The 25007-nt window shown below is 29.6% G+C and overlaps 10 protein-coding genes across 11 annotated transcripts; 7 read left to right on the forward strand and 3 right to left on the reverse strand.

Annotated features, from left to right (window-relative positions):
* The first annotated feature begins 1112 nt into the window (after window positions 1–1112).
* LOC145743344 (uncharacterized) lies at window positions 1113–2796 on the forward strand. Its single transcript, XM_082561285.1, has 4 exons — window positions 1113–1275; window positions 1339–1485; window positions 1589–1765; window positions 2331–2796. The coding sequence occupies exons 1-4, from the start codon at window positions 1197–1199 to the stop codon at window positions 2459–2461; spliced, it is 534 nt and encodes a 177-aa protein (XP_082417411.1). The 5' UTR covers window positions 1113–1196; the 3' UTR covers window positions 2462–2796.
* Window positions 2797–11333: 8537 nt separating this feature from the next.
* LOC145742124 (large ribosomal subunit protein bL12m-like) lies at window positions 11334–12236 on the forward strand. Its single transcript, XM_082559886.1, has one exon. It carries the CDS (start codon window positions 11515–11517, stop codon window positions 12079–12081), a length of 567 nt encoding a protein of 188 aa, XP_082416012.1. The 5' UTR covers window positions 11334–11514; the 3' UTR covers window positions 12082–12236.
* A 48-nt stretch (window positions 12237–12284) lies between these two features.
* On the forward strand, window positions 12285–14546 carry LOC145742122 (nucleoporin NUP42-like). The gene is made up of 7 exons (XM_082559885.1): window positions 12285–12418; window positions 12482–12553; window positions 12652–12811; window positions 12962–13134; window positions 13473–13575; window positions 13757–13884; window positions 13963–14546. The coding sequence occupies exons 1-7, from the start codon at window positions 12325–12327 to the stop codon at window positions 14310–14312; spliced, it is 1080 nt and encodes a 359-aa protein (XP_082416011.1). The 5' UTR covers window positions 12285–12324; the 3' UTR covers window positions 14313–14546.
* Window positions 14547–14581: 35 nt separating this feature from the next.
* LOC145741191 (F-box only protein 9-like) lies at window positions 14582–17062 on the forward strand. Of its 2 annotated transcripts, none has more exons than XM_082558732.1 (4): window positions 14582–15497; window positions 15573–15827; window positions 15902–16085; window positions 16643–17062. In XM_082558732.1, exons 1-4 carry the CDS (start codon window positions 14752–14754, stop codon window positions 16709–16711), a joined length of 1254 nt encoding a protein of 417 aa, XP_082414858.1. In that variant the 5' UTR covers window positions 14582–14751; the 3' UTR covers window positions 16712–17062. The 2 variants fall into 2 exon arrangements, with proteins under 2 accessions (XP_082414858.1, XP_082414859.1); XM_082558733.1 differs by having other exon boundaries at window positions 16652–17062.
* Window positions 17063–17428: 366 nt separating this feature from the next.
* LOC145741192 (3-keto-steroid reductase/17-beta-hydroxysteroid dehydrogenase 7-like) lies at window positions 17429–18377 on the reverse strand. The gene is made up of 4 exons (XM_082558734.1): window positions 18247–18377; window positions 17953–18165; window positions 17777–17869; window positions 17429–17695 (listed from the first exon to the last, which is right to left on the reverse strand). Exons 1-4 carry the CDS (start codon window positions 18288–18290, stop codon window positions 17551–17553), a joined length of 495 nt encoding a protein of 164 aa, XP_082414860.1. The 5' UTR covers window positions 18291–18377; the 3' UTR covers window positions 17429–17550.
* LOC145741193 (cytochrome c oxidase assembly protein COX16 homolog, mitochondrial-like) lies at window positions 18334–18977 on the reverse strand. Its single transcript, XM_082558735.1, has one exon. The coding sequence runs from the start codon at window positions 18849–18851 to the stop codon at window positions 18486–18488; it is 366 nt and encodes a 121-aa protein (XP_082414861.1). The 5' UTR covers window positions 18852–18977; the 3' UTR covers window positions 18334–18485.
* Window positions 18978–19621: 644 nt separating this feature from the next.
* Window positions 19622–20547, forward strand: LOC145741209 (protein CWC15 homolog). The gene has a single exon (XM_082558755.1). It carries the CDS (start codon window positions 19640–19642, stop codon window positions 20288–20290), a length of 651 nt encoding a protein of 216 aa, XP_082414881.1. The 5' UTR covers window positions 19622–19639; the 3' UTR covers window positions 20291–20547.
* A 67-nt stretch (window positions 20548–20614) lies between these two features.
* LOC145741208 (putative RNA/DNA demethylase ALKBH6) lies at window positions 20615–21296 on the forward strand. Its single transcript, XM_082558754.1, has one exon. It carries the CDS (start codon window positions 20622–20624, stop codon window positions 21285–21287), a length of 666 nt encoding a protein of 221 aa, XP_082414880.1. The 5' UTR covers window positions 20615–20621; the 3' UTR covers window positions 21288–21296.
* On the forward strand, window positions 20949–23693 carry LOC145741206 (poly [ADP-ribose] polymerase 2-like). The gene is made up of 2 exons (XM_082558752.1): window positions 20949–21114; window positions 21445–23693. The coding sequence occupies exons 1-2, from the start codon at window positions 21085–21087 to the stop codon at window positions 23128–23130; spliced, it is 1716 nt and encodes a 571-aa protein (XP_082414878.1). The 5' UTR covers window positions 20949–21084; the 3' UTR covers window positions 23131–23693.
* Window positions 23364–24704, reverse strand: LOC145741207 (eukaryotic translation initiation factor 6). The gene has a single exon (XM_082558753.1). The coding sequence runs from the start codon at window positions 24634–24636 to the stop codon at window positions 23896–23898; it is 741 nt and encodes a 246-aa protein (XP_082414879.1). The 5' UTR covers window positions 24637–24704; the 3' UTR covers window positions 23364–23895.
* Between the last annotated feature and the right edge of the window lie 303 nt (window positions 24705–25007).

The raw sequence follows: 25007 nt of genomic DNA on the forward strand, positions 1-25007 counted from the left end.
TGCAAGAATTCCCTTTTTTTCTGAAGCGTCGTCCAGGTTTTTTTACGTCTTGTAAAGAAAGCACAAAGAGTGTATACACGATGCTCAGAAGTTTCATTTAGGCCATTTCTAAGAATATTAAGTTAGGTAAAACTAAAAAAAGGTTAAAATATAATATAAAATACTTGTTTAAAAATGTAAAAGATTTACGAAACCACCAAAACACGTAAGTGTGTTTTATATTTTTTGATAAGACTTTTTAAAAGTATATATTTGAGCAAATAAAAACTGTAACTATCAAATTTTGTCAAAATTTCTGAATTTTGATTTTTCCCTCTGTTTAGTGTTTTTAACTGCTTTCTTAACTTATTTGGCTGGTTTTTATTATAAAAAATTCTTGGTCGTTATACAGTCGCAACACACGAGATATTGCGCACAACAACACGCAATTTTTATGTCATTTTTTCAAATTTAAAATTTTTATTTTAAATTTTTTATTTTATTTTAAAATTTAATAGGGTTGCTTGTCAAAAAATATTACGCACCACAATGTGTCATTTTTATAATTTTTTTGAAATTTGATATTTTCAACTTTAATGTTGTCCGAGTATGACTATGTGGCAAAAATATAAATTGCATATGTAAAAACCGAACATCTCATTAGAAAGCAGGGGCTCTTAAAGGTGCCTTGGCCTTAGCATTTGTTATTATTTTACGTGGTTACTTTGTCCTGACTTAAAGTATAAGCATTCTTTTTAATGATAGCTCACTATGCAAATATTGTTCGGTAGGCAGCCCACTCAGCAATTCAATAACGCAACCTACTATGTATTACGAATTTTATTATTTTTTATATAATAGTAAAAGAACTAAATAGAAATAATGCAAGCAGGTTATTTATATAATATAAATTAGTTAGAAATTAGACTTTATAACGAACACAGAGCTATACTTAAATTAAAAACATAAGCTAATCTTTTAGGAAGCAACTATTAAACACCACTGCGCGACTTTAGATATTTGGTTTAAAAATAATGTGCGCTTGAACGATTAAAAACAGAAAATCGGCGACCAAACGTATAAAATAAAGTAAATTAATTAACCGTTTAAATTTATTCGTTTATTTAGATAAATACAAAAGTTATGATAAGTTATAAATAATTTCCCCAATAAACATAATAAAATTTGAATAACAATATTAACAATCCCACAAAATTATGTTTAAGGCCATTATCCTTGTTTTTTGCCTTCTTACTTTAACATGCAACAATGCACAAACTATTGATCAGGATGCTGGTAAATTTTAAAATTAAATTTGTGGAAAAGGTTGATTTTTTGTTTTAAAAATATTTTTTTTAGTTATCGTGAGGTTCCAGGTTTTTTTACCGGCCGTTTCTGTTTTGCCTCCACAAAATCTAACGTTTCCGGACACAGCTTTTCTCAATTCAAGTGTTGCGTCAACTTTTGTAGCTGATGCAATTGCAAACGGGACCAACATCAACTCAAGTACGAATTTTAATAAACTTTGTTTTAATAATTTTCTTTATTTAAATATTTATGCGAACAATTACCGAAAGAACTAACTAACTAACATAAATTATAATTTTAGTTCCTGCTAATATTTGTATGGATCAGATGATGTGTGATCCAAATGCTATGTGTACCATCACGGGAAATCACCAATATCAATGCACATGTAATGCTGGTTACACAGATACAAGTAACCTTGCAGTTGCAACCCGAAATCGAAACGCAACTTTAACACCACCAGGAACAGCATGCAATGGTAGGCCTACAATTTTTATGTTTAAAAACCTTGAAATATTATGTATTATTTTTATTAGTTTTTTCTTTGTTAGTCATTTTTAATTATAATAACTTACTAATGATTTTACTGACGAATGTTTGAGTGCTACAGCTTGTGGAGTGGTAGGTGCAGGTAATTGCACTAACACAGTTGGTTCATTTACTTGTGCCTGCAATGCTGGTTACAATGTTACAGGAAATACTTGTACAGGTAAAATTTGTAACAAACCCATTTTAAAGATTTCAAAATAACTGACGTAACCCAAGGTGAATAGACTTTTGTATTACAAAAGATTTTCATCCAGATTTTGCAATGCTGGAAATGGGTTGGCATCCGTATATGTTTGTATACCGTTTCTTACGTGGGGTATAATAAGTTATATGTTACTTTAAAAAAACATTACTTGTTGGCACAAAGTCTGCAGTAGCTTATGATAACAAAATAGTGGGAAAGAAAACGTTGTACATAAACACCTTTTTTATTAGCAAACGTCGCTTTGTATTCTGTTTTACTTTTTTTACTGAACCTTTACATGTACTTTTAGAAATTACCAATAGCACAACAGAAAATCCATTAAACAAAATTTCTAAAAAGGCTCCCTTGTACGTTCTTATTGGACTTGGTTGTCTTTTTTTCCTGTCGGTTGCCCTTTCTTTGGTTAAACCCTTGTCTTGAATAAACAATTTTGTTATTTTATTTGTGTAGCTAGTAGCTTTATTGCATTTATTTTAAAATATTATTTATAAACTAGATTTATTTGATAAATAAAAAATGGTTCGAAATTATTTGAATATTTTTAAAATTAATCTTTATTGTGAATAAAGTAATGCATAAACATAACTTAATTAAAAATATTAAGTAAACTAATTAATCAAGTGTTACGTATTTAACTTTTAGACTAAACCTTTTTTTAATTATTAAACTAAAAATTTAAAAATAAAATTGAATTAAAAAATTTTAAAATATCAATCTCTATGAATTTAATTTTTTCTTTTTGGTATTTATATACATTAAACCAACATATTGATTTTTTTAATAAATAAACAAGCATTTAAATATAATAAACAAACAAAAATAATTTTTAAATATGTTTTTTTAACTACTTGTATTATAAAATATATTATATTAAATTGTTAATGGTTAATATCGAAATTTTTATAGACAAAACAAGAATTTACTTATAATAAACAAACTAAAATTAAATTTTTAAGTTATTAATATTATAATATAAAACTGACCAAAGTTTAAAAACCTAATAACGATCTTTAAATCGTTCGAAATTTAAGATTTCAAACCATAATTACAAATTGTAAATATGAATAAGGTTAGGTTACGAAAATGTCTATTCACTCGAAGATCAATTAGTAATTTTCATGTGACATTAAAGCAATACTACTAGTTACCTAAACCCGGTCGGTAGGGTGATAAATCTAGCTAATTGGAAAGCATAAAGAACAAAATGATTAAATGATTATACGTCTTTGTTTGGTTAAAATATTTTGGCTTGGTAATTTTAATGACCTAACAACGATGGCATTTAAAAAATTGCTATTTTTAATATGGTCACAACATATGGAATATTGCGCACCACAACTTGTGATTTTATGTTATTTTTTATTAAACTGATATTTTAACCAAGTTTAAATAATTATTATTTGAATAAACTACATACATGTTATGTAATTCACAACTTGTTTTATTATAACTACCTTTTTAGGATTGCAGTTTTAACATAATTGCCAGGTTACCATTAAAAAGCGGTCGTGCCTTTTCTGCAAACGTTTAGGACTTTATGGAACAGGCATGACCTTTAGTTAATTTATTTTTGCTATTTTTTGTTTTTGAATATTTATTAAAAATAAAAAAACTTATTTTAAGTTTTATATTTATAAAAAAATAATAAAAATGTGTTTGGACACTAACAAACATTGGATTTCGAATTATTAAAATTAAGAAAAACAAATAATATAATTTACTATTGCTTTAACATAGGTCTGTTATAAGGCATAGAAACTTAAAATTTTCCACTAAGCGATGCGCAAGGAACGTGACGTCATTATTAGTGCGCCTTCTCTAGAAATTCCTCTACCACGAGGTCTCGGGTGCAAATTTTAATTAGTTAACACGTGCAGACTAAACCGAGATTTTATTACCAAATAAGGTTATAAAATGTAGATAAATCCAGCTGTGATTTTTCTATTAAGCGGGGAAATGCGACGTCTTAATTGGTGCGTCTCTCCGAGAAATTCCTTTAAAGCACGAAATTGCATCATAATCCGAAATTCCTGGTGTTGCAACTAACGTGCTATATTAACGCACGTATAAATTGTTTAATCGTAATTTAAGACGTTAATTGTTACAAATAATTATTAAAAAGTAAATAAATATTTACATATTATAACAAGTTATTGGTTTGTGTTGTTATATTAACATTTTAAAGAATTGTTTAGAAGATTTAGGCAAATATATTTTGAGTGACAGCTTGAAACGCGCTTTTCACTGCAAGAGGCGTCGTGCACAAACACACATGTCACTAAACACGCAGAGTCACGTGATTTGGTGTTTAGTGGCAAATTTGAGTTGAAATCGGAATTTTAGTTCTTTCCAGATGGACTTTAGAGGTGAGCAGACGAGTTTTTGTTAGTTATTTGTAGTTCGATTTTTAAAGTATATCATTAACAGTATTAAATGTGGCATTATATAAGCAGTTAATAATTAAATATAAATATATTTTATATAAAAAAAAACTATAAATTTTAAAAGATTAAAATTTTTTTTAGAAAAGTTAATGAAGTTGAACTTGCTCCTATGAGATATATTGCGTTAAAGTTTTCTGAACACTGTTTCAGGTATGTTAACTTTCATTTAATTGATTTAAAGTTATTTTTTAACTTTTAACTAATTTTGAAGTAATCGTAAAAAATCGTAAATGTTATAAATATTAATATTAAGTTATTATACTTGCCAATAAAATAATAATTTTTTATATATATTTAATTAAAAACTTATGAACAATATTAAACCTGTGTTGATGCGCAGGTACTCCCAAAGTATTTAAACGAGGTATTTAAATATATAAATAAATGTACATTTGGCATAAATTAAAAAAATTGGCACGAGTTATCAAAAAAGGCATATTTTAAAATAGTTGGCACAAAAAAAAAAAAAATATACAATAATAATATTTAACATGTGAATTGACCTAATTTAATGTTGTTGGCACTAAAAGAATTGAAAAGTGACATAACTTAAAAAATTCTGATACGATGCGACATATCATAAAATTGACATTTGAAAAAATCTTAATTTTAAGTAGGGTTTAGTGTCTACTACCTTTTTCTAAACAATATTTTCAATGCAGAGAAAATGGATTTTATTTGGATTTAATGAATGGAGGAAAAAGGTAATGGCAGGAATTGGAGGAATGGAAAGCGGATGAAATTGTAATAAGTCTTCCTTGCAACTAGCAAGGGGGAAGTTAAGTCAAAGAACTCATGACTCAGAGACAACTGAAAAAAAAACTCAGGACCTTATTTAGTTAAGGTCTGTAGGGCTGTAGGTTTTCACGTGCCTGATTTTTTATTTGTACTGCATAATTGAGCGCTTTAAATATTCACGGGTTAAAAGTTTTATGTGTCTGCATTTTCTTTTTATTTGTTACTGGTTAAAACTCATAATTTTTGCGCATTAAAAGTAGTTTAGTTGACACAGTCCCAATGTGTTTAGGTTTCTGTGTGTTCATAATTATATTAAACGGGACTGTTTAATGGGTTTTTAGATGTTTTGCGCAAGTAATAAATAGAGTATATAGAATAGATTGTATAAAACTAGGCCTATGTGTGTGTTATGTGTTTTTTATGCAAAAGAAGAACTAAAAAAGTCTCAGGACCTCACTCGACTTGGCAAACTTCAAAAAAAAGTCTCAGGACCTCACTCAACAAAAGGTGGGCTGTAAGACTTTAGGTCTGTAGGGCTGTAGGTTTTCACGTGCCTATTTTTTATATGTACTGCATAATCAAGCGCTTAAAAGTTTTCACGGGTTAAAAGTTTGTAGTATCACGTGTCTGTTTTTTTATTTTGACTGGTAACAACTCATAAATTTTGCGCATTAAAAGTAGTATAGTTGACACAGTCCCAAGTGTGTTTAGGTTTCTGTGTGTTCATAATTATATTAAACGGGACTGTTTAATGGGTTTTTAGATTTTTGCGCAAGTAAAGTATATATAAAAAATTTAAAAGAATAGATTTTAGAAAACTAGGCCTATGTGTGGTTTATAATATTTATGTGTGTAAATTCACTGTATTTTTTCGCCTTGTTGTATTTATGTACTAAACCTAATTGTGTGAGTGGGTTGGATCCCAACATAAATTATTTAATTTCGTAGGCGGGAGCCCGATATAAAGCAGTATTTAATTTCGTGGATGGAAATCCAAACTAAAAATTATAAATTTTGTGGGCAGAGTCTAAAATAGGATACACAGTAAACACTACATTAAACATGCAGAAAAAACACTAAAATTTCCAATTTCTCTCTTTTATTTTTTGCAGGCTATTCTTATTTCCTTCCACCTTTAAACCTATTATTTACCTTCACAGAGGCCTCTTAAACCGTTCGTTTTATTTTCTTACAGGGGCATTACTAACCAAATTATAATTTTTTTTCAGGGGCCTTTAAGAAACTAGAACTATAATTTTTTTTCATGGGCCTTTAAAAACTAAAACCATAATTTTTTTCAGGGGCCTTTAAAAAAATTAAAACCATAATTTTTTTTCAGGGGCCTTTAAAAAACTAAAACCATAATTTTTTTTCAGGGGCCTTAAAAAACTAAAACCAAACTAACCCTTTTTTACAGGCTTTTTTCAGGTTAGATTACCAAAAACAAATTTAAACATGCTGTTTTTTATTTTTAGATGCTGGTTGAATATTTCGAAGAGCTCATCGATTTGTTTTTGGCCAATTTTAATTTGTTCTTTATTTTTAGAGATCCGGTTAAAAGAAAACTTCAATCTAACCTTTTTATTTTTTTTTCTGCAGGGTAGATTATCATAAACAAATACTAACTTTGTTCCTTATTTTTAGATTCTGGTTGACGAGCCAAACTTTAAAGTTTGTATAAAATCTTTTTAATCTAAAAAGTCACCAACACAAAACAAATAAATACTTATAACAAAATCAAAAAATTACAACTACACTTTTAAATATTTATAAGCAGAATTCTAATCTTTAATATTTTATAGGAAAAAAGATCGGAGCACACTTTGCTAAAAGACCCGCTACCCCGCTTTTTCTGTTGGCTAGCCAATCACCCATTCCTAAGGGGCAAGTTCTTGTTTTCCGAGGAGCAAGTCCTTTGTCAAGGGCCCAATAACCATTTTGCCGAGGTTTTGTGACAATCTAATGTACAGATCCAAATAAACTGTACAAACAGACAAAGACTGTATAGAAGTTAAAATTACATAAACACTTCTATAAAACTGAACATAAATTTAAAAAAACAGTAATTTTTTGCATACTCTTATGTTGTTTTACTACAAATTTTGTACATTAAATTAACTACTTTTTTATCCATGAAACAGTATTTTTTTATCCCAAAAGTAGTTTACTTGTGACCATGTATACCGAATTTCAATATTTTTTGTACGCTTTATGTTTGTAATTATTTCGTTACTTCGATTATTATACTGTATGTTTAATTTTTTTTATTCTCAAGTGTAATGTATTTTTGCATTTCGTTTTTTCTTCGTATTTATTGTGCTTTCTGACATGTTTTTTGTATTGTCATTTTTATTCTTTAGCAACTTTTATCATTTTTTTAATGTAAATTATAAATGTTTTTACTCTTTGCCTTGTGTGTATCGTAACTGTGTTTTGCTTTGTTTTCAACTTAACAATGTCGAAATAAAAATAGATCAAGAGTTATTATTCTGATACCTCGGGCTCCTATTCTGCTATGTATAAATTTGTCCAATGACATAAAATAAACCTTAACTTTGTCCATAACAAAAAAAATAACTTACAATTTGTCCAAATAACTTGGAACTTTGTCCAATTAACATGAAAATAACTTAAAATTTGTCCAAATAACATGGCAAATAACTTAAAACTTTGTCCAATTAACATGAAAATAACTTAAAATTTGTCCAAATAACTTGAAACTTTGTCCAATTGACATGAAAATAACTTAAAATTTGTCCAAATAACATGGCAAATAACTTAAAACTTTGTCCAATTAACATAAAAATAACTTAAAACTTTGTCCAATTAACATGAAAATAACTTAAAACTTTGTCATAAACCATGGGAAATAAATTAGTTCAATTAAAATGGAAATAACTAAAACTTTGTCCCATAACATAAAAGTTATTTAAAATAGATCCCATTTCATAAAAAAATAACTCAAAATTATTCCAATTAAAATGGAAAATAACTTCGAACTTTGTCCAATTAACATGAAAAATAACTTAAAACTTTGTCACATATCATGGGAAATAATTTAGTCCAATCAAAATGAAAAAAAAGGTAAACTTTGTCCCAAAATATAAAAAATAACATTTTAATCTTGTCCCATAACATAAAAAATAGTTTTAATTTGTCCCATAACATGAAATATAACTTAAAATTGGACCATTTAACATCAAAATAACTTACCGAAAAAATAAAGTTAAATTTGTCATCAAAAACCATGCTAAATATAACCTCTTAATATAGTTATATACACCAGAAATTATATTTAATTAACAAGTTTTTCCCATGGATGAATTAATACATTAAACTCAAGGCCAGGTCAAAGTAAAACAGTATATTTTGATATTTAATAAGTCCAATAAAGAATGTGTTTTATTAAACAGCACCTTTTCAAAAAAAAATAAAGAAATGGTGTTAAGAGCCCTGCAGTTTATTAACTATAGTTTTCTAAGTCATAAAAGTATATTTAAGGGGTATATTAAGATTTAATTTAAGGAACAATATATTCACAATGTGTTTGCATTGTATTTCTGTTAATGGTCGTTCAAAAAGCTAATGCTAAGCAGTGCACTTTATTTAACGAAGCGTTTTCATAACTTTTTATACCAAATTAAAATTTTTGTATTCTCGATTTAATTTTATTGGAAAGCCTAACCCTGGTTTTCCTAACCCTAATCGAGCTCAAGCCCTAGCTCATGCGATTTCAAAATGCAAAGCGAGATTCGTGACGTCACGATATTTGCGTAAATTTTAAATAACTTTTGAAGTCATTAAACAACATTTTATTAAAATTATTTTATCATTTACCCTTTGTTAATAAATTTAAATATCTTTTTTATTAATTATTTTAAGGTATGCAAAGTTTTAAAAATTTCTAATAGAATTAAGTATTGAGGTAAACGAAAAAATGCACAGCTCAATGAGCATGAGCTTTTTAAATAACCATGAACAGAAATACAATGCAAACACATTGTTACTTAAATTATATCTTAATATACCCCTTAAATATATTTTTATGACTTATAAAACTGTAGTTAATAAATTGCAGAGTTCTAAACATCATTTCTTTAGTAGTGGAAGGAGGAGTTTTATGTAGAATCCATGGTAATGAAACAAATTTTTATTGATAAAATATGCCAAATAGTTAGTTAAACTATTTTTTGTTCAATATACAGGTAGCTAAATTGTGGTGGTGACCATCATGTGACCAAACCAAGATGGAAGAAATGTTAAGTTTTGATACATTTTGTTGATAAACCTAACTTCAACCCTCTAGTCTGCTAGTTTGCTAATGAAAGCAAGGTAAGCTATGGTTTATAATATATTGACCAACTTTGTTTTTATGAATCTTCTTTATTATGTTTTTTTAGGACTTCACAAATTAAAACCTAAAATCATGCTGAGGGACGAGGGTTGACAAGGAGATTTTTCATTTTACTTATAAGTAAGTATATAAATTAAATATTTTTAAAAATTTTAATAGTCAACTAAAGCGATCTTCCTAAAAATTAACTTGGTGGTTGTACATCATTAACTAAAAATAAGATTGTTTTTTATTAAGAAAAAAGTAGTGTTATTTTGTTTAAAAAAACGGTCAAAAGTTTAAATAAAACTCTTTAATAAATTGTGTAAATACAATTATATCATTGGGTTTAAAATTTATTTAACATGCCAAGCTGAGTTTTACATAAAAATATGCAATTATAAAACTATATATATAAACAAATTTTGTTTTTGTGTATTTGTTAAAGGTAGTTGTTTAATCTGTAGATATCTATTTTAAAATTTAAAAATACTAAGTGTATACATTTTATACACTTACATTTATTAAGTATCATAACATAGCCACTTAAATAAACTCATATTTTATTTATTTGTTAATATTATGATTTCTTTATTTTAGTTATTTTTATTTTTAGTTGTAGAAATGGTTGGGGTTCAGAATTTTTTTTCAACAAACAAATAGCAAATTGAAAAGCAAACTCTAATAGTGCCAAAAACTGGAACTTTATTCCATGTTTTAAATTGGTTTTGTCATTTTGTATTTCAAATTTGCTCGTTAAATATACTTAATACAACTATTTGCTGACTTAAAATATATTTAATACAACTATTTTTAGTCTAAGTTATGCTAATGTGTTCAAATAAAACGAATTGATGGATTGTAGTCACTAAAATTTATCAGTTTTCCTTCCCGGCAGATGGCAGTGGCGAGTAATAGAGATTTGTAAATTCAGGCGTTTTAGTTTGTAGCAATCTTACAAAAGAGCCTGAAACTTAAGTCAGTAATTAGCGTGGACAATTTTGTTTTTTTCATTAGACATTTGAACAAAACATTTTTCGGCTTTGTGAAGTTCAGTTATACAGGAGCATCGTCTCTTTTAAAACAATTTAACATACACTAACTGATTAAATGTCGTTAATAGAAGGTTTTCGACTTATTAGGATAATAACATCCATACTGAAAATTTAGAACTTTTAATTTTAAAGAACAGCTTACCAAAAGGAGTCTTAAGGGCAAATATATGCCGTGCTCAAGTAAAAGACATGCTATTTTTAATTTTTTTGTTCGTTTGGTATGGTTTTATAGTTTTACTTACGTCTCTGAGTTTTAAAACAAATTAACCAAAGTTTATACGCAGACAATCGTTGACCAACATTTAAACAAAAATATATATACATTAAATATTTTTTTACAACAAAAGCCTGTAAATGTTAACCTATAATTTTTTTTTTTGTGAAATTTCTTTTCATCATTTTTTCTACCATTTTCACTTCCATTTTAGTTTGAACACACATGAACGATGCAGTAATGACCGACTTGCATTCGGTATCGTAATTTTATTGTAAAACTACTTAATTTTTTTTTTTTATTTTGGTTTTTCGCGCATTGATAAAAGTAAATAATAAATACGATACACAATTAATATTACAACAATGCGACGGGAAAAAATGACAAAATCAATTTAATGATTTAAAACATGCCAAAAGTATTAATGTTTACATAAAGATTTTAAGTATTTTATGGCATGGTCACCAATTATAATTTTGTCTGGATTTATAACTGACTGTGGTGTGTGGACATTGCCTGACAGGTAAGCACAAGCTTAATACTATTGAGCAGTTGTAATAATTGGGAATGAATGCCAATTCAATTAATGCGTAATAATTTTTTAATTGTATATATATTGTTTTTTTAACCATTATCTTTTTTAGTTTTCATCCTAGGGTAAATAGTTTATTTTAAATATTATTCTGACTATGGGAACCATCATTAAGTTAACAACATGTTTAAGAGCCTGTAGGATCGAAAAGTTTGTATTCCTGCAAAAAAATGCTCGTCCTGTGATAAATCGTTGCATGTCATTGGAAACTGTTAAACCTTCACTTGAAAATGTTCCTCCACTTGACACTGCAAACACTAAAAACTATCATCCTAAAATCGTTCAACTTGTTGATGAAATATCAGCTTTAACATTACGAGAAGTTACAGATTTAAACGAACTTTTAAAAACTAGTTTAAACATTAAAGATGTGCCGGTTTATGCTGCAGCTCCTGCTGGAGCTTCCACTGAAACTCCAGTGGAGGAAGAAGAGGCCGTTCCGGAGCAAGTTGAATTTTCGGTGAAGCTCGTAAGTTTTTCGGCCCCAGATAAAATCAAACTGATTAAAGCGATTAAAGTAATCAACCCTGAGTTTAATCTCGTACAAGCCAAAAAATTCGTTGAGTCATTGCCTCAGGTAGTGTTTGCTAACATTGAAAAGGAAAAAGCTGATGAATATAAAACAATGCTGGAAGAGGCCGGTGGACAAGTTGAAATTGCTTAAATACTAAACCTAAAATAAATAAGTTTCTGTAAAAAAATGTTAATAAAAAATAGTGTAATAAAATAGTGATGTTACATTTTTGTAGGTCTATCAAACAATAACAATTTTGACATTTTCGACAAGTTTGTTCAGTTTTGAATGTTTTGTATTTTAGATTTTAAAATTAGAAACAATAATTTTGTGAAGCAATTTTGTGAAGTTTAATTTGTTGGTATTTTTTAAAATTGATATAAATTTGTTTAAATGGCAATCTGTCAGTTTTTTCTGAGAGGAAATTGCAAATTTGGTAGTAGATGCCGCAACGAACATAGTGCCCCGAACCAAAGAAGTTATAATGGTGGGTAAATGTAAAAACAAAATGCTTTTTTATTTAAATAAGTAACAAATTTTATTTGTGTAGATGATAACTATTCAAGAAATAACTACAATTCTAGAAATTCCAAACAAAACTACATAAAACCTTCAAATTTTAGTAAGTTTTAAATTAAAAAGTTTTAAATTTATTTTTAAGTCTTGTTTCGATAAGTTTATTGCATTAAAAATTATTGCTTAATAATCAAAATTTTGCAGATGATTATAATAATCGCCAATATGAAAATAAAAACAACAATCGGCAGCAAAATAATGAATATGATCATCAAAGTCAAAATTACAGACACAGCAACAACCGACATCAAGAACAAAAAGGATATAACAACAACTATGACAGAAAATCTAATAACCGAAACCAGTATGTTAAAACTTTTTAAATGCAAGTGTTTAATTACTACCTTTTATTAACAACTACTTTGCTATTATTAACAACTACTTTGCTATATATCATGACAAAAACCAAAACATAAGGCAATACTTACTTAACTAAACATTACTTTGTGTACAGATATCAATGGAACAGATATGAAGCTCTAGAGAATGAGGTTACAGATGTTGAAATCCAATCGGAAGATGACAAAATAATATCAACCATACAAGAAGATATGAAAATGTGGGCAAACCAAAAAATGTGGCCATATTCTTGCTATTCCCCTGGTGCAGAAAAGCCCTGTCTAGATGGTTGGTTGTTATTTTATCAGTGATATTAGGTTTATGATTAAAGAGTAGATAAATACAATAAATGGACTAATTTTTTTTATACACAATAATGAGCACAGTTTTTGGATGCAGTGTATGTTATCTATTTTTCCCATTTGTTTGGATATAACCTGTATCAGCGTCATAATCAGGATATTACCAGAGTATTATATTTGTATACAGAGGATTAACCACAGTGTTTATATTTGTTTTGTTATGGTGTAGCATGCATTGAATTATATTGTAATTTCCTAAAACAGCATAAAAGAATTTGGGCTATGTCAGTGTTTATTATAAATGTCTATAAATTATTGTTAAAGGTCTTCCTGATATTTCTCCAGAAGAACTTAGAGTGCTTTATTGTTTTCATGGTTTGGGTGTTTATCAAAGCATTGTTAATGAAATAAATTCATTATACATAAGGTGAGTGGAAAGGTAAAATATAGGATTAAAATATTTTTGTTAACTATATTTTATGTAGGTAATGAGTATTGCTTTTTACTAAATTATTTTTATTTTACCTTAGCTTTACCGTTTTAATAAACAACAAATATGTTAAGTTAAATCCTTGATATTGTTGTGTTTTCTTGTTTTTTTTTCTTAGACGAAAAGAGGAGTTACATGAGATGAGTGATAAAGTTCGAGCCTTAGTGCTAAGTCATGTGAACACCACAGTTGATTCCAATCCATCTTCTTGTATAGCAATATATGAAATGTATGGTCCCAATTCGGGTATGTAGTGCAACTTTCAACTACATGTTATTATTTAAAGTGTAAAAAATAAGTTAAATTGATATATATGTAAAACAGGATCGAAAATACCTCAGAAATCTGAAGACTTACCTTCAACAAATCAATCAGCCCCACTTTACTCCCAAGTAGAAGAAAAAAGTATGGTAGAACTTCAAAACAAACAAGTCACCCCTGTTACTGCAGCAACCCCTTCACCTATAGCACCCCCTAGTTTTAATTCAATTATTGCCTCTTCCCCTGGAAACATTTCTTCAGAAGTGACTGAAAAAATAGATGAAACTTACACGGATATATCTTTGTTAACCGATTCGGAAGTTGAACAGTTTAAAAGTTCAAAATTTGTGTTGGGTAAAATACCAATGAGACCGCCTCCAAAAGAATTTTGTTCAGGAAGGAATTTTCAATAATCTTTCCTTGGAGTTTATTTATTAGTTTAACACCTTTTTAAAGGGTTTACTTGTATAATTATAATATTGTTGTAATTCCCTAAATAACCTTACATGATTCATATTAGTGACAAACAGATTGTGTTGTAATATTATTACCTTGTAGTCATTATAGGGTTATATTTACTGAGTAGGCATTCGTTTATTATGTTAGCACAAAGCCTACCTATTATTCATGATTTAGTTTTATAATATATCCACCCACAAATATTTATTTTTATTTTATCAGGTTTAGGAACTGTTTTTAAAATTTGTAAGCTATGTATTAATATGGATCACAAATTATTTGCTCGTCATCAAGTTATGGGAGTTGATTTCTTGTCTGATATTTGCCACAAACTTATTTTCCGATTCTCTGACCGTGATCTTAAAGCCCAATAAAGTTGCAGTTTTTCGTATCATGGCTGAAAACAACTCTTCAGATGTTGATCCTTTGGATGGTGGTTATGAAGAATCTGCAAATCAACTTGAACAATTTCGTCAAGAATGGCACGCAGAAGTTGCTGAAAAAAAGAAAAACAACCAAAATGTTGAAAAAACTACAGAAAATGCAGTAAATCTGTACTACCGTGGGGTTCAAAGTGAAAGAGATGGACAAATGAATTCTGCTATACAGTTTTATAGACAAGCAATTCACATAGATCCAAATGTTGAAGATATAGTTGCCAAAATGGATGAGATCCAAGTGAAAGAGAATTCATCCGATTGTGATGAAGATCAGACTGTTTCGGATTCAGATTTGCAGAATGGTTCCCTGGTTGAAATATTTTCTAATATTTTATCTAAAAATGAAATTGGAGTGGAAGAAAATGACTTTCTTAATCTGCCTGCAGAGGTTTTATGTTTGATAATTCGCTGGGTTGCATCTTCTGACCTTGATATGAAATCTGTTGAAGGTATGTCAGAAACCTGCAGAAAACTTTATGTCTATTCTCGTGATGTGGCTTTGTGGAAAGCAGCATGTGAAAAAGTCTGGGGGCCGACTTTGCAACAAGGTTTATATGTATCATGGAGGAATATGTTCATAGAAAAGCCAAGAATCTTGTGTAATGGAGTTTATATCAGTTTGGTTACTTACTTTTTTTCTGGTGATTCCTGCTCACTCAGTCCTACCTACAAACCTTATCATTGTGTTGAATACTATCGGTAAGAAATTATATTTTGTCAAAATACTGTGTTGTTTATTTACAGTTTAGTTGTTATTTTAATAACCTTTTTCAGATATATGCGATTTTTTTCTAATGGCAAAATGATTTTGTATACCACACCTGAAACACCAACTACAGTTATTCCAAACTTGATCTTTGAGAATGCTCAGGCACTTGGATTTCGAGTTGGACGCTACAAAATGCACACCGAGAGTCCTGAAAAAAGTAAATCTATGCAAATTTCAGCCGATTTACAAGATTCAGTTAAAAAAACAACAACCTCAAGTTCATCTAGAAAATCAAAGCGACAGCAAAAACAGGAATTGAAGTATGTAAAATTTTTATTTGTTACTGTATTAATAAATTAATCGTGAAATTACCACATGTAACTGCTGTGTTTAGGTATGTTGTGAATAATGTGGACTACCACATTGAATTGGAGTTGACCACTTCGTCGAGAAAAAATCGCAACAACAAGCTAACCTGGCTCTTATATTCGTGTTACTACAAGTTTGATAACCCAAGAAGTAATTATGCGTACAAAGTTCCATTGCAAGAACAATATCCCCCACTCTACTTTAGTCAGGTTAAGTCTTACAACTCTGTTTCAGTAGCTCCACTTTAAAACATGTTGGTTACTTCAAATAGGTTATTTCTACTGAAAATTTTGCATTAACAAGTGCCTCTTATAACCTAGTATAAAGACTTTTGTTATAGTGTCAATTATAAAAAGGTTTAAAGGAACAATATTAACTTTTATTTTTTTAAAGTTGAATTTATTTATATTTTATGTTTTAATTTAAGTGGTTGGTGAGTTCCGTTATAAATATTGGTTGGTGCAGTTATTGCATAGAAAAGTTTACATTATACATAACTGTATTCTTTTTAACAACAATTTATACTTTATTGTCAAGTATGTTTGGTTAGTGCTTTTATTTTTTTAATTAACTGGTTTGTTTTTGTATAAGTTAATTTGTTATTAAAACATAATAAATTCTAAACAGTTATGGCAAACAAACAATTCTACTGTCATGATTAAGATAGCAAAAAACAACACTGCATAACATAACATTTAAATTAGAAAAAGGATTCAAAATAAACCATTTGAGGTAATTTAATCAATATTTTATAATGATTTAATAGTTTTTTCAGCCAAATCAGCAACTGCGTCATATATTTCCTTTGATTCTACTTCGGAGATTGAAAGCTTGACTTCATCTACTCTTGTTTTATTCAAAATTGAAGTTCGACTACAATATTTCACATCGGGTTGGAGTTCTTTAGGATTTTGTCGAAGCAGCCAAGTAAATGAGTGACAAGCATTTTGAGGTGTTATGGTAAGGGCAGAAACAAAAAGGCGACACTGTGTTTAAAATGATTAATTAGTAGTTCTTCAGGTTAGTTTGTTTTGTACTTATTTTCAAGTAAATTTATAAAACTGATAGGTTACTTAAAATATTATTATAATTAACTTACCAAAATCATTAGAGGCACAACAAAAATGCACCAAATCCAGTTTGGAAGGATATTTGTTAAAATATTAGTTTTTACTGTACCAGGGTCTGCAAGCTCACTACAAATACAGTTTTTCTTGGTTACTTAAATAAAATGTTACTGGTTATAGTTTGACTTTTATTTAGTTCATGTATAATTTACGTTTTACCTGTGTTTTTAAATTCAAGAATGTTTAGATATGAAGTGGTTGAATTGAGAATTAACTTACCTATAAATACCTTTACTATTAAACCTTCGATTTAGCTCAATACTTGTTGCATCAAGGACATATTTTGAGCTTCCATATTGCATGTTGCTAAAATACAAATAATTACCAGGTGATTTTTGTTGTTATGCTTGGGCAAAATTTAAAAAAAGATAAGAACATAAACATACCCATGTTCACACATTAGATCAGATTTATTAAAAGCGGATTTGGATGCGGAGGTTGATGTAGTCCATATTATTTGAGAACACCCGTTATCTTTGGAAATTAGTGGTAGTAGTTGATCAACCTCAAAAATAACATAATAAAATTTCATCGACATCTTATTCAGTTAGGTTTGCTTAAAAAGAAGTTTAATCACCATTACAAAATGACCAAGAATGTTTGTAGCAAAAACATTCCTCACTCCTTCTTTTGTTGTGTAGTCATTAACCACAAATGCCCCTTCACCAGTTGTATATAGATGTACAAAATTGCTTTAAACAAAATTAAACTTGTGTTTGATTTTATGAATAAATTAGGTCAACATATCTTTATGTATTCTGTAATATTTCTACCTTGAAAATGTATTTTTTAAAAGGTAGTTCCAATTGAGTTTTCCAATTGGCAATATACCAGCATTAAGATATACACAGTCAACTGTACTGAATCTAAATATATAACAAGATGGTCCTTGAGGTTATTTAAAAATTGCTGTTGTAAAATAAAAAATACTGTTTTAATATACCCTCACAATTTTTTTATCTCTTCACATCCTGCAAGAACAGATCGGATGACCCCTACATCCATTTTTACCAAGAACACCTCAACATCTTCATGATTAACTGTAAAATATTTCTTTAAATCATATCCTTTGTCTAAGTTGCGACAAGCAATGCAAATTTTTAAAGAAAATTCCATTTTAAACTCTGATGCTATCAATTTGATTAATACCAGTCCGATTCCACTGAAGAAATAAAAAATTGTTTTAATAGGCTAAGATCTATTAAAATTCTTGTTTGTAAATAAAATTGTTATAAAAACTAACCTTGTTGCACCAGTGATAACAATATTTTTTTCAGGCAACTTCATTTTTTTGTTTTTTTTACACAACACACCCCTATAAATATGAAAATCTACCGAGAGGAGTTTTATGTTAAAAAAGAGGACAAAAATAGAATTATCACTCAGATTTAGGCCAAGCCCGTCAATAACTAAGCAGTTTGTAGTAAAGTAAACAAAGCTTTTTTATATTTAAAAAAAATACAACAGAAAAGATTGTTTATGTTAGCTAGGAGTAATGTTTTGCGATAGTTTTATTTTTTCTTGGTGTAATCTGCGTTGTTCATCTTGTATAGCCTTGGAATCCTCCCCTTGCCTAGGTCCCCGTATATTATACCATTCATCCAAATCCTTATTTTTAACAAGATCTTGGTATACTTCTTCTACAGATTGTTCTGTTTTTTTCTCAATTCCCTTTGCCTCCATAGCTGATTGCATTTCTAAGTTATGACCAGCTCGTTTTTTAATGTCATATCGTATTTGTGCAAATTCTTTTAAACCAAAAGCACCCAGCACTAAAAATGTACAAAATGATGCCCCGTATTTGAAATGAGGATTATTGATAAAACGCTTCAAAGCTTCCGAATTCATGATATTAATATTAAAACCATATCCAGTTACAGATTAAATATTCTACAGCTAATTTCAGTCAGCTTGTATTGGCATCAAACCTAAATCCTTTACAAATATAAGATAAAGTAAATACAAAAATATCGTACGACGTTAGTTTGATTAACTATCATGTATGTAGTATTTTTTGCAAGGTAACGTTTTTTTGTATGAGTGTGCAAATTATGTAAACATAAAAGTACTCGCTTTAAATCTGCTTCATCCTCACGCTTTTTTTAATTACATGAAATACATTTTACCAAAAATGGTTTTATAAACTAGAGATTGATTTAAAAAATTATTGTCAATCAATTTTCTCTGTAAAAATGTAGGTGCTTTTACCCCAACCAGTGTGAATATATAAATTGCTTTAACGCCACTGGTTGTTTGTATTGTTATTTCTGTTAAAATCGACGCCGTTCATTTTGTAAATACGTTTTCTTATGTTCTGATGTTCGGTGTTAAAAATAAGCTATTTGTTATTAAATTGGTTTACTAGCTATGCCCCAACAAATGTTGATCTTCAGTATTTAAAGTACAGCCACTGACTGACTAAAAATTAGTCTTTTACATAAGAATAAATAAAAATATATATATATAACAAAAATTAGTTTAGACAGTTAAATGGATTGATTAAAATCGTAAAAACTGCACTTTTCTACGTAGTGTACTTTTAAAGAAATTTTAAATATAATAAACTTAAAACATGATTGTTAATATTTATTTATTTTACATTGTACAAACCTAGGTTTTTAGTTATTTTAATAAAAATGACAACTGCACATCGAGCAACATATGTTTCTGCGAAGGGTGGTTCTTCTCGTGGAGAAAGCGATTTGGGTAAACTTTCCAAGCAGTATTCTAGCAGGGATCTACCAGGTCACAAAACATTGAAGTATCGACAACCCGGTCAAAATGCACCAGAAGATATCCGAAGCCGTGAATTTCGTCACGATCTTGATCAACGTGAAAAGTCATCTCGATCTGATAAGAGATCAGACCGACCATCTCGCGAGAGTCAAAAGCGATTAAGAATTGATCACGTTTCTGCTGCTAACCTTGATGCAGATGATCCTTTGGACAGTGAGAACAGTGACTCGGATGACTCTGGAGATGATGAGGAGGAATTAATGGCAGAGCTCAATCGGATCAAAAAAGAAAGAGCTGAGGAGAATGCTAAATTGGAGCAGGAGCGTAAAGAAGAACAGGAAAGAATTCGAACAGAAAATATTCTTAGTGGAAATCCACTATTAACTGGAAGTGCAGAAAATTCAAATTTTGCAGTCAAACGTCGATGGGATGATGATGTAGTGTTTAAGAATTGTGCACGAGGTACTTCTGACAAGCCACAACAACATTTTATAAATGACACATTGCGCTCAGAATTTCATAAAAAATTCATGGAGAAATATGTTAAATAAAATCCCCGAACTGATTTTAAGACCAAACTTATTTTGGCAACTTTCTGGATTAAAATTATGTAATATTTAAAGACCAATAGTCAATGCTATCAAGTTGTAATCACTGCCAATAAATCTGTTGTAAACTTTTAATATTATTATCTTATTTTACATTGTATTAACACTATTAAGCTAACAAGTAATTTTAATATCTAAAGAACCCATTTAATATTCCTTGTACAACTTGTAGCCTAAAAATAAATTTTTATTGCATTTAGGTTTTACATTAAGTTGGTTTTATTGCTAGGGAGTTTTACATTTTATTTTTAAATTAATGTGTTAGGGAATCATTATGCAAGATTTTTTATCTAATAGAATATTGTCTGTTCCAGAAGAGGCATACTATATTCCCAATTATATAACCGATAAACAAGAAGATTATTTCCTAAATAAATTCTACTCAGTCCCCCAGTCAAATTGGACAACATTGTCAAACAGAAGATTACAAAATTGGGGTGGTGTTCCACATCCCAAAGGCATGATAAGCGAAAAAATTCCTAACTGGCTGAACACATGTATAAGAGAAGATTTATTTGATGGGTTTTCGTCAAATCATGTTTTAGTGAATGAGTACAAACCGGGCCAAGGAATTATGCCGCATAAAGATGGCCCACTTTATTACCCAACAGTTGCAACCATTAGTCTTGGCTGCCATACAGTTCTTGATTTTTATACTTCAGAAGAGGGAAATCATAAACAATTTTCTTTGTTATTGGAAAGACGAAGTTTGCTTGTTTTAAAGCAAACAATGTACAATGATTATTTACATGGAATTGCAGAAACTGGTATAGATCATATTGACTCTAATAATATACAAAACAGATCATTAGTTGGCTGTCCCTTACTTAAACAAAAATTTGACGAAGAAAACACATTTAAGCTTACTAGAGATAAAACTAGGGTTTCAATAACTGTTCGATATGTTCCTAAATCATACAAGCTAAAGATTTTTACATGATTTTCTTGTGGTTTTTAATATTTTTGTTTAATTGTAAATGTTATCTATACTATATTTTTAAATGACTAATTTTGGTGCAATGATTTTAAGATTTGTTTTTAGTTCAGTAATATTAACTGTTGAGGTGCAGCAATTAAAAATTATTTTATTTTTTAAGGTGTACACTGGCTTATTTAATATGCCACGAAGAAAGGCCCCAGCATCTTCGAAAAAAAAGAAAGAATCAGCTACACAAAAACCTCCTGCAAAAAAAATTAAAAAAGACGAGAACAACAATAAAGAAAAACAAGAGGTTAAAGTGAAGGAGGAAAATGATGCTGGGGCATCAACACCCGATACAGTTGAAGCCAAGGTGGTCACATTTACCGGGAATGTCCCCATCGATGATGGTTGCACAGAAATAGATCACTCCAGTTTCCATGTTCATACCAAAGGAGATGCGACGTTCAATGCCATGTTAAATCAGACCAACATTGGGCAAAATAACAACAAGTACTACATTCTTCAAGTGTTGAAGCACAATCGAAGCCCACAATGTTATACTTGGTTTCGTTGGGGAAGGGTCGGGAAAACTGCAGGAACGGAATTAAAATCATGCTATGAAAATGAAGCGATAACAACATTTCAAAAAAAGTTTTATGACAAGTCGGGAAACAGATGGGATTTTCGAAATCGTTTTTTTAAGAGAAAGGGAAAGTATGATTATGTTCACATTGACTATGGGGAAGATGCCCAGAAGGAACTTGAAAAGGAAGATAAAGTTGTTCAAAAAGAGAAAAAACAAGTCCCAATGAAACTTGATCCAAGGGTAGCAAAAGTCATTGAATTAATTTTTGATTTTTCGAAGTGGGAATCAACTGTAAAAGAAATGAAGTTCGATATTAAAAAATCACCCTTAGGAAAACTGACAAAAAAGCAGATCAGCAGTGGATATGAATCTTTGAAAACAATTGAAGAAGTTCTGGAGAAAAAGAATAAAAACAAGGACGAATTAACTGAGGCTTGTAGTGAGTTTTACACCAGGATTCCTCATGATTTTGGAATGAAAAGGCCACCACTAATAGAAACTGCCGAGGATCTCAAGGAAAAGTTGGATCTAATTGAAGCTCTTAACGACATACAGATAGCAGTAAGTCTTATGAGTGACAATGACAAAAACGACGATGACATTAACACAATAGATAGTTATTACAACTCATTGGAGAGAAATATTATTCCCTTGGATGTAAGTAGTGCTGATTATAAAATGGTTACCAACTATGTTAAAAATACACATGCTAGCACCCATGATTTCTATAAATTAAAGATTGATGATGTATTTGAAGTTACAACAGATGAAGACATAAAGTCCTTTACCAAAGATATTGATAATCGAATGTTGCTCTGGCATGGTTCTCGGCTTACCAATTGGTGTGGAATTTTAAAAAAGGGTCTTCGTATTGCACCACCTGAAGCCCCGGTCTCAGGGTATATGTTTGGAAAAGGAGTTTACTTTGCTGACATGGTGTCCAAATCTGCAAATTATTGTAAAACAACTGTAAATCAACCAAAAGGGTTTTTGCTTTTGTGTGAGGTGGGAGTTGGAAACATGAATGAGCTTTGTAATGCAAACTACTCAGGCAACAAGTTGCCCATAGGAAAACATAGCACAAAGGGATTAGGCCAAACTGCACCTGATCCAAAGAAAACCATCAAATTGGAGAATGGTACGAAGGTACCTCTCGGAAACCCAAAACCTGTTAAAAATAAGGGAGCATGGCTGATGTACAATGAATTTATTGTGTACAACATAAATCAAATTAAGCCCAGGTTTTTGGTCAAGTTGCACTTTGATTATGAGTAGCATGTTAATGTTAATAGAAATTACAGTTCGTTGTATGCCAGTAGATGGTAGTGTAAGATTTTAAAAATAATCAATGCATGTTTTATATATATATACTTGAACTTTTATTAACCAATATAATTTTAAAGTTTAAAAATACTGTTAATAGTTTTGATTATATAACCTTTATGCACTAAAAATAGTTTTTAAATAGTTTTTTATTGCATTTAAGCACCAACACCATGAACTTTAATTTTAAATTTTGTTTTTATTTTTAATATTATGTACTTTTCTGTAAGTTTTATGTACTTGTATTATGTTGTAATTTATTTGAACTATAGTTTAATATATATACATATATGTTTTATCACTACTTATAACTGATTTTAAGTTTGTAAATAAAGTTGATCACCATACATATACAATTTTTTGGCGTTTTGTCATCTGTCAACTCACCATGGCAGTAAATATTTTTTTATTTAAAATTGCAACACAAGTATCATTACAGTGGCAATGACAAGTTTGCTTTTCATAGCTAGTATATGCAAAATTATACTTAAAAATTAGTTGGGAAGATGTGGTTAATTACATGTAAATACCATACATTTTTTTATAATGCATTGTATTTTTTGTAAGTCTAATAGAGCTGGTTTAAACAATTTAGAAAATCTAGTTGTTACATTTTGTTGTAGTACTCTTAATTGCTATCTAATACCATACATATACAAATAATATGGTTTCATATCGTTTTCATTTTACAATTTTGCTTTTTTACACGGTAAAACCCTATACCAAATTATCAATTAAAGAATCTCGCATTGTTGTTGCTACAGCCCCTTGATTTTGATTGTCGCCCAGTTTAAATACACTTTCAATTACTGAGAGTTCTGTGCTTGTGGTGTCCAAACCACAGAATGCACACCAATCATTTACCACCATGCCCCCTCCTATCACTTCGCTTCCCCGATTAACAGTTCCTGCCACAAGGGGGACTTGTAACAACGAAGAGAGCTCATCTTGGTCCTCCACACTGGTTTTGGGATGAACAATTCCTCCTTGGTTGCTAAAGGCACAGTAACTTCCAACCAGAACTTGGTCGGTAACGGTTTGTCTGAAAACTTCAACCTTTAAAACATCCGCAAGAATTTCTTCAGTTTCCCTATCCAAATCTGGATGGACAAGGGCAACATAATCATTACAAGCTATAACATTACCCAGTGCAGACAACCTTTCCTCAACCCTTTGTATTTTAACTTGATCAGGTAAACAGTTTCTTATGTGCTGTAATTCTTGATCAGTTGTTGAACTAGGCACCACAAGTCCATTTTTGTTGCCCACACACATTCTTCCAATAATACGAACACCTCCAATTGAGGCATGAACGACAGGAATTGTGTCGGCTAACTCTGATTCAAATACACTGTAGAAATTTTCAGACCCGCCAATTGCAACAAGGCAGTATGCGTTTGTTAACTTCGCAAACACCCCAATCTCATTGTTGTTTTCAAATTGAACACGAACAGCCATGTTTGATTTGATATATTAATTTTGATATCAACAAATAACTTACAAAACGTTTCGTTAGACAGTTAGAGTTTATCTAAACATATATTTTGTTATTTAGTGCTTGTTTTAATAACAAAAAATAATACACACAAAACAAATAATCTTAAATAACGTAAATTCATTTATTTATCTATACCAGCTGACCAGCAACCAGATAACAAGGCAAATGCAATTGCTTTTAAGTATTAACTTATTCACATGCCTGATATAAACACATGGATTTCATGTGCCATTGTAATCATGAAAACGTGCTGGTGTTGCCATATTATTTTTATAAATATTTTAAAGAAATTAATTTATTACTAACAAATTTTTTTTATCATAAACTCTAT

This window comes from Corella eumyota, chromosome 2 (assembly GCF_963082875.1).
Source record: "Corella eumyota chromosome 2, kaCorEumy4.1, whole genome shotgun sequence".
NCBI lineage: Eukaryota > Metazoa > Chordata > Ascidiacea > Phlebobranchia > Corellidae > Corella > Corella eumyota.

Coding starts and splice junctions, on each gene's coding strand:
- LOC145743344 (XM_082561285.1), top strand. CDS start 1,197: ATGTTTAAGGCCATTATCCTTGTTTTTTGCCTTCTTACTTTAACATGC. Junction 1,276..1,338: donor AACTATTGATCAGGATGCTG/GTAAATTTTAAA, acceptor TATTTTTTTTAG/TTATCGTGAGGTTCCAGGTT. Junction 1,766..2,330: donor ACCAGGAACAGCATGCAATG/GTAGGCCTACAA, acceptor ATGTACTTTTAG/AAATTACCAATAGCACAACA.
- LOC145741208 (XM_082558754.1), top strand. CDS start 20,622: ATGCAAGATTTTTTATCTAATAGAATATTGTCTGTTCCAGAAGAGGCA.
- LOC145742124 (XM_082559886.1), top strand. CDS start 11,515: ATGGGAACCATCATTAAGTTAACAACATGTTTAAGAGCCTGTAGGATC.
- LOC145741191 (XM_082558732.1), top strand. CDS start 14,752: ATGGCTGAAAACAACTCTTCAGATGTTGATCCTTTGGATGGTGGTTAT. Junction 15,498..15,572: donor CATTGTGTTGAATACTATCG/GTAAGAAATTAT, acceptor AACCTTTTTCAG/ATATATGCGATTTTTTTCTA. Junction 15,828..15,901: donor CAGCAAAAACAGGAATTGAA/GTATGTAAAATT, acceptor TGCTGTGTTTAG/GTATGTTGTGAATAATGTGG.
- LOC145742122 (XM_082559885.1), top strand. CDS start 12,325: ATGGCAATCTGTCAGTTTTTTCTGAGAGGAAATTGCAAATTTGGTAGT. Junction 12,812..12,961: donor AAATCTAATAACCGAAACCA/GTATGTTAAAAC, acceptor CTTTGTGTACAG/ATATCAATGGAACAGATATG. Junction 13,576..13,756: donor ATAAATTCATTATACATAAG/GTGAGTGGAAAG, acceptor TTTTTTTCTTAG/ACGAAAAGAGGAGTTACATG.
- LOC145741206 (XM_082558752.1), top strand. CDS start 21,085: ATGATTATTTACATGGAATTGCAGAAACTG. Junction 21,115..21,444: donor ACATGGAATTGCAGAAACTG/GTATAGATCATA, acceptor TTATTTTTTAAG/GTGTACACTGGCTTATTTAA.
- LOC145741209 (XM_082558755.1), top strand. CDS start 19,640: ATGACAACTGCACATCGAGCAACATATGTTTCTGCGAAGGGTGGTTCT.
- LOC145741193 (XM_082558735.1), bottom strand. CDS start 18,851: ATGAATTCGGAAGCTTTGAAGCGTTTTATCAATAATCCTCATTTCAAA.
- LOC145741192 (XM_082558734.1), bottom strand. CDS start 18,290: ATGAAGTTGCCTGAAAAAAATATTGTTATCACTGGTGCAACAAG. Junction 18,166..18,246: donor GTTATCACTGGTGCAACAAG/GTTAGTTTTTAT, acceptor TTATTTCTTCAG/TGGAATCGGACTGGTATTAA. Junction 17,870..17,952: donor TGTGAAGAGATAAAAAAATT/GTGAGGGTATAT, acceptor TTATATATTTAG/ATTCAGTACAGTTGACTGTG.
- LOC145741207 (XM_082558753.1), bottom strand. CDS start 24,636: ATGGCTGTTCGTGTTCAATTTGAAAACAACAATGAGATTGGGGTGTTT.